At 40.7% G+C, this 7,899-nt stretch overlaps 1 protein-coding gene across 1 annotated transcript in view; it reads left to right on the plus strand.

Annotated features, from left to right (window-relative positions):
* CRHBP (corticotropin releasing hormone binding protein) overlaps positions 1–6,644 on the plus strand; it is a 12,644-nt gene extending 6,000 nt beyond the window's left edge. The window contains exons 4-5 of the mRNA XM_008055553.2: positions 1,479–1,596; positions 5,901–6,644. Of these exons, the coding sequence (XP_008053744.1) occupies positions 1,479–1,596; positions 5,901–6,058 (276 nt within the window). The 3' untranslated portion in view covers positions 6,059–6,644. The remainder of the gene's footprint in view (positions 1–1,478; positions 1,597–5,900) is intronic.
* The last annotated feature ends 1,255 nt before the right edge of the window (positions 6,645–7,899 follow it).

Raw genomic sequence — 7,899 nt, forward strand, 5'->3', positions numbered from 1 at the left:
TGGGTGCACTTCATGAGCCACCAGCTGCCATTCTATTGTTTTCTTACTTGTGTTTGGCTCCAGTCATATTTCATTGTCCTTCTAGATGTCTGAATGTGTGGGTTTATATATGTGTGTGTGTTTCAAGTTCTCTTTTACTTTATTTATTTGAGTTGGAGTCTCACTCTGTCACCCAGGCTAGAGGGCAATGGCACGCTCACGGCCACCACAGCCTCGACCTGCTGGGCTCGGGCCATCCTTCTGCCTCAGCCTTCCAAGTAGCTGGAACTACAGGTGCGCGCCACCACGCCTGGCTTGTTTTTGATTTATTGTAGAGACGAAGTCTCACTAAGTTGCCCAGGCTGGTCTCAGGCAATCCTCTCACCTCAGCCTCCCAAAGTGCTAGGATTATAGGCATGAGCCACTGTGCCCGACCTCAAGTTCTCTGTTTTAGACTTTGGTTCCTAAGTGTTGGGTGTATCTGGTTAACTTCTGAGCAGCTTGTCTCATTCCACTGCATCTCTTAATGAACATACCTCAGTGAAGATGAGGATTGCAGGCAAAACTGGCTACACAAATTCTGGGGGCCAGTACAAGTGAAAATGTGGGCACCCTTGTGACTAATGTAGGAAGAATGCACCAGAGAACGAAGAACAGGACCCTTCTCACTGGCTTTATGCAGCTGCCCCCCCTGGCACACCCACAAGGTCAGCCCTGATCATGGGAGATGGTGGCCCAAAGCGCGTCTGGGACAGAGAAAGGCTGCTTCGGTTGTGTGGGAAAGTGAGGCATGGGAATTGGACAGGCTGCGTGGAAAGGATGAAGGAAAGCAAAAACAGGTGATCACAGTGGACCACCCAAAGTCTTAGAATCAATGCTTCTTTCGATTACCTTGAAATAAATTTGTTTTAGTTGAAAGACAAAAGATGGTGGTAACTCTAGCTAACTTGGGACCCAAATCAGAATTTTATTCTTTAATATACTCATAATTAACCCAAGTTCTTATTGGTAGAAACTATGTGTTCCAATAGCAGAAAAATTCCTTTGCAAAGAAGAGGTGATGTGAAGGAAAAACTTATGTGAAAGCCCTATTTATAAAATGCAGATATTTGACTTGGTTGAACTTTGCATTAAGAAGTTCAAGTATTTCAGGATGTGTGGCCAAATGGTTTGAAATGCAAAGCATTTTCAGGTTCAATTTTCATACATCTCATGTGAAGTTTACAGATTCCCATTTCATCATTCCAGTCCTAAAGCTTTTAAAAAAATGAAAAGGATGTTCACATCTTTATTAAAAAGTGATTACTCAACTGATTTAGCAAAGCAATTCTTACAATTTTTGTTAAAAATGTCTTTTAATTTCCTGAGTCCGAATGTTAAATGGCACTGCCAGGATATTTGGGGCTGATTCAGAGAGCTCACCGACCCGCCATTGGTCAAATGGCGTGGCTTTTGTGGTTGGTTTAGATGTGTCTTTCTCCTCTGCTTTTTTCCCTCAGAAACCCTCAGCAGGTTGTGGGGGCGTAGGAGATTTTGTGGAGCTGCTGGGAGGAACTGGATTAGACCCTTCCAAGATGATGCTGTTAGCTGACCTCTGCTACCCCTTTCACGGCTCTGGTGAGATACTCTTTGATTATTACTTACATGCCTAACAAGATTTTAAAAAATAAAGCATCTCCAGTTTTTTAAACATTGGAAGATGAGTTTCATAAAAAAAACCAAAAAACAAAAAACTTCATTTTGTACAACCAGCCAGTATGAAGAATTTACTTTTGATCCTACATATAGTATCAAAATCTATTACTAAACTATCTGGCATTGGGAGAAAAATCTATGAAGCAATTAGGATGTGTGTTTAAGGTTGGCCCCACACAAAACTACAAAAAGACAATGTTTTTAAATTCTGTGTTCTTTCCATCTTGGGAGTCCCTGCTTTCATTTTCTAGAGATGAAAGTGTTTATATATTTGATGAAAAAAAATGGTTCAAATATAGATTTATTATCAATTGGTAATAGTATAATAATGAAATCATAGCTAAGTTTTCCATATGTGTGTTTTACTCATAGTAAATTAACAACAAAGTGATCAGCTTTATTAGAAATTCTTAGAACTGCAGATTGTCTCCTACTTCTAAGATATAAACCAGCCCCTCAAAGGCCACTGCAACATAGAGCTGAAATCTGAAATCTGAAAGTGGTCACCGGTAATGAAAGACGGGCTTAGTATGCAGCATGACAAACAGAGTTTGGTCTTCCCTGTCAGGGACCAGTAAGGATTTTTCACTTGATTGCACTTGGATGGGATGAGGATGGGTAGAAGTTACTGACCTCCTGACCAAACGAATCTATAGAGTCTGGGAGTGGGAGGAGACGTCCAGAAAACAGTCCTGTAAAGGCCACTTCCACATCTCGACTTCAGATGCGGGAATCTTAGGCTATCTTAAAGAGACAAAAGTAAAACAGAAGAGGTAGGACACCAGCCTCCAATCCCAAAGTTAGTCCTTACCTTAGCCTTCTTCCTCTCTTGTCACCAGAGATCGTTAGCCAACAAGGTAATGAAGCTGCAAAGCAGACTGTCCTTTTGATTAACTGTTACCTTTATAATTAAATCCAGTCGACCCATTCATATTTTCTCTCTCTGAGTGATGCTGGACCTTAAGGAATAAAACATTTGAGAAACAGTTAACATATAGTCAGCCCTTCTTATCTGTGCATTCCCTATCCATTGATTCGTGCAATGGAGGTTAGAAAATACTCAGAAAAAAGCCAATACAACAATGGAAAAGAATACTAGTAAAAATCAATACAGTATAGTAAAAATGTACGTAGCTTTTACATTGTATTAGGTATTGTAAGTAATCTATAGATGTCTTAAAGTATACTGGAGGATGTGTGTAGGTTGAAAAGAATATATAGACATTTTATACAAGGGACTTGAGTATTTGCGGCTGTTGGGAAGTCCCAGAACCAGTCCCCCAGGACATCAAGCACAGACTGTACGCAGGTGTGCTCTAAAGTCTGATATGTCCTTTCCCTAGGTGCATCTGCATTTTAAAAGTTTCAGATAAGATTAAAAGTAGGCCTGGGCTCAAGGCAAGCTTTCTAATCCAGGTAAAGGAAAAGATTTCTAAAATTCCAGTATGCTAGAAACCAGAGGATTCTTTTATGCTACTTGACATTTGAGCCCTAGGTGACCCTGTCTGTGTCTGCAACCTCTATAGCCTGTTGTCTGCACTGTCTGAGGCACAGAATGGCCTCCGTGCTGGTGACGGGCGAGCACTTTAGAGGAGATGTGTTTAAGCTGGGGAACAAGAAGAGTCAAACACTAAAAGACAGCAAAGATTTGAATTTCAGATCAGTGAAGCCAGGGTCAACTTTCTGCTTGGAATAATACAACTTGAATTAGGCAGGAGGTTGAGAAGAAGGCCAAAACCTACTTTTGCCTAAATTACCTAGATAATTGAAACCAGTTTTAAGACAACTTTAAGGCTTGAATTATGTAACTTTTTCTTTTTTTTTTAGTTGGAGTCTCTCTGTCACCCAGGCTGGAATGTATGCTCCACGGCCACCGCAGCCTCAACCTGCTGGGCTCAGGCAATCCTTCCACCTCAGCCTTCCAAGTAGCTAGAACTATAGGCACACAGCACCATGCCTGGCTAATTTTTTTTATTTATTGTAGAGACGAGGTCTCACCAGGTTTCCCAGGCTAGTCTTGAACCCCTGGGCTCAGGCAGTCCTCTCGCCTCTGCCTCCCAAAGTGCTGGGTTTATGGGCGTGAGCCACGATGCCCAGCTATATAACTCTTTGGTTCATTTTAGACTTCATTTTTTTTTCATTCACCGTTTCCACAAGCCCCTCCCAAGTCATTCAGACAATGTCAAATTATTAGAGTCTGCCCTTCAAATTGGATTTAATTAGGAATTATGTCAAAATCATACATAATTCATATGCATGTTAAGTAAAGAAAACAGGACTTGCTATACAGATTAAAGTTCAGATTAAGATAAAAAAGAATGAAACTTCAAACTATTTAAAGAAAAATAAATTTGGACCTCCTGGTAGAAGCTTAACTCAGATTCCCCGGTAATTATATTAAAATATTTATAGGCCTTATATTTATTATGTCTTAAAATTGGCTTTTTCCTCAATAACTGTACTGAATTGTTTTACTTCATTTAAACCCAGGTACTCGTTTGTGAGGTCCTTGTTATGTTATGATAATGCTAGCATTTCTCAGAATTTAAAAATGCCTGATAGAGACAAAGTGAGGAAAAAATAGATTGAGAAAATTAAAACAGCAGAAAAACTATTGTGGGGAAGATAAATCTTACCTCAGGAACCAGCTTGAAGCTGGATAAATAAAAGGAAAGTAATTTTTTTTTTTTTTGAGTCGGAGTTTCCATCACCCAGGCTGGAGTGCAGTGGCATGCTCACAGCCACCGCAGCCTGGACCTGCTGGGCTCAGGCGATCCTTCCGCTTCAGCCTTCCAAGTAGCTGCCACCACACCCAGGTAATTTTTAAAAATCTATTGTGGAGATGAGGTCTTGCCAAGTTGCCCAGGCTGATCTCAAACCTGTGGGCTCAGGCAGTCCTCTCACCTCGGTCTCCCAAAGTGCTGGGGTTGTAGGTGTGAGCTTTTGCACCCAACCTGGAAAGTAATTTTTAATAACAATAATATAAGTTTCAATATATAACTGCCCAGGCACACCTGTGTTAGATGCGATTTAAAGCTTGTCAGATGCTTACACCCATAACAAATAAGATTAGATTTCAGAGTAGTGAGGGCATCAGAAGCTGTTTCACAAAGAAGCACAGAAAAGTGAGAGAGCAAAGGTAAAGCACCCGGGTGTGGTGGCGTGCTCTTGTCATTCCAACTACTTGGAAGACTGGGTGGAGGTGATCCCAGCAAGTTGAGGCTGTGGTGGTCGTGAGCGTACAGGTGGGTAACAGGATGAAAACTAGTATATTCCGTGTATATTGACACCATGCAAATGATTAATTTATGAGTAAAACGGAGTTTTAATCTAAACTCAGAAAACAATAAACGCAGATGATTTTTCTTGTCTTCATAAGTGTCTAGCAGTGCCTTCTGTCCTCTGGCTCCTGCCCACGAAATGCCACTTGCAACCTCCATGCTGTGACAACCCAGAACTGCCCCTGCAGATTTCCGACCTGTCCCTAGAGGGCGGTACTGCCGCTCCTGCAAACCCACAGCCAGAGCAACGGCGCCTTCTCGATGGACCCATCGCCTAGGCCTGTCTTTACCGCCCAAGCTTTACAGGCAAACAGGGCCAGAAGACACTTCTTGCCTCTTTCCAGTCAGTTTTATTTGTCCAACAGAGGTGTTGCGCATAAGGCCAAAGGCTGAGTTCAATTACATTATTATAGAATTACTTACAAATTATAGTAAAAATGAGAACTAAAATGTTTCACCTGATAGAAGATGCATGGTTTGAGTAGGTGAGAGGAAGATACATCCCCTGGCTTTTGCTGCATTTCCCCTGGCTTTTGCTGCATTTCAGTTAACTGGTCAAGGCTGGGTATGGTGGCTCACACCTGTGATACCAGCACTTTGGGAGGCCGAGGCAGGTGGATTGCTTGAACCCAGGAGCTGGAGAACAGCCTGGATAAAATAGCGAGACTTTGTCTTTACAAAATGATAATAAAAATTAGTCAGGCATGGTGGTGCACTCCTGTAGTCCTAGCTGCTCTGGAGACTGAGGCAGAAGGATCACCTGAGTCCAGGAAGTTGGGACTGTGGTGAGCAGTGACGGCCACTACACTCCAGCCTGGGCAACAGAGCAAGACCTCCACTCAAAAATGTAAAAAAGTAAATAAAATACCTGGTTAACAGAAACGGTTTGATCGTGTAGTTTCTAACCTGTTGGCTTATAACCTTTATTTTTTCCATCAATTATAGCCCAAATGAAAGTTGGCTGTGACAACACCGTGGTGCGCTTGGTCTCCAGTGGAAGGCACATCAATCGCGTGACTTTTGAGTATCGTCAGCTAGAAGCGTTCGAGTTGGAGAACCCGAATGGAAACAGCATTGGGGAATTCTGTTTGCCTAGTCTTTGAATAACCATCCCAGTGCCCAGTGATTCCCCTGCTGTTAGCTAAGTGAGTTTTTAATGACGCCTGTGTATGATTTTGATGCCCAGACAGGCGAAAGCGTTTCATACCACTCAGTATTCCCAGCTTGAAGCGCGCGCACACACACACAAACACACACTCACACAATCATGTTTGTCCTTTGCTTTTTTTTTGGTTTGTAATATATAAATGAACTAATAGCAGAAAATAAGCCCTATTTGGTAGAAAAATGTTCTAAGTGGAAGTGTTTGTAATTCCCTGGTGTGCTACAAAGCTGAAACTGGTAAGACAAGTACAAAGTATTGTGCAATAAATAATTAAATCTCAAGGGAAAATACTACAAAGAAAGGAAAATGATGGCTTGTGTGTCAGTTTTATAACAAGAAATGTAAAGTCTTGTGTATAGCAAAGTAGTTGCATCTGTTTATTCTGTCTGCACTAGATAATAGTTATAGTTATTATTTATTGATTTGTAACAACTTGTTTTTAACTAAGCTTCATAGCATGGAAGAAATTTTTCCATCCACAAATACAAACATGAATAAATATATTCAGGATATTGGCATCTTGACATATGTTTGATTTGTTTCCTGAGTAGTTCCCTCTCTGTTACCATCAGAAAATCATGTTGTCATGCTGTGCAGAACGAAATGCTGAACTAAATAATTTTGGATGTCTTAGAGCTAGTTGGTAGAACTCTAGACCACTGAAGTAGAATTATGTTAGCACCAGGGTAGAATTGAGAGTTTATACAAGCAACACTAACTGATGGGCCCAGGCAGGGACGTGGGATGCAGAGGTCCATTCTCCACTATCCTTTGAGAAAACTCAGAATATATGTCTGTGTCACAATGGATACACTTTTCAACAAGGACAGCAAGAACCTTACAACTTTCGGAGACACAATTTGCAGAAATATAAGTGCTTCTTTGATCGTGAAGGCAGTTTACTGTTGACTGAGCCTTGTTCATACTTCACTAGGCATGTGGTATACAAAAGACATCTTGAGCCAAAAAATGAGATTCTGAGCATCAAAGGAAATACTCCTAGGTGAACTCTTCTTTGGATTAATGGATGAAAACTTCAAACTATGCCATAATTAATGACCTGATTATGGTTCCTGAAGCATATTTAATATAAAATTCTTTGAAATATACTGGGATACCATGCCCTGGATTTGTTCACAAAATCTAAAAACCAGGCAGAAGGAAAAATACTGATTGAAAGTGCCACAAATACCTAGGATTTAGCGCAAGTTTTGGCCCAGTAGATATTTTAGAGTGTCTACTTTAGCAAATGAATGAATAAATGCATGAACAAATGGATGGATGAATATTCAGCTATTGATTATATAAGATAATGGATCCCTCATTTCATAAAAAAAAAGATATTCTATAAAATTGAACCCCTTTATCTTTTTCTGAGTCCCTCTAGCAACTTAAGCCTGTGATCATCAGATGCTTCTGGCTCTTAACCCTCATGAATTCCTTATGTGAGTAAAATGCAATTTCCTATTGCATTTTACATTTTGCAAACTAATTCGCCTCTCTGCATTTAGACAGGTGCTACTTTGTGTGATTCCTAAACGCTGACATTCTGTGGTCATTCATTTGTGCTATGTTTTACTGCAAAGTTTTGTGAATGTGTAATACCTTACATTCTTTGAAAGGATAGCCATTCCAGTGAACTCCGTGTCTTATTTTTGGAGGTCCATGGTTTAGTCTTTTTTTCTTTTTTTACAATGGGGTACCCCCCAAAACCTGGAATTATCTTTTTTGGAGGGCAAGCCCCTTGTAGTAAAGGCTTTTCCTGATAGGTAAGTGTTC

This window comes from Carlito syrichta, unplaced genomic scaffold (assembly GCF_000164805.1).
Source record: "Carlito syrichta isolate Samal-C Ts95f unplaced genomic scaffold, Tarsius_syrichta-2.0.1 Scaffold301882, whole genome shotgun sequence".
In the NCBI taxonomy this organism is placed as follows: Eukaryota; Metazoa; Chordata; class Mammalia; order Primates; family Tarsiidae; genus Carlito; species Carlito syrichta.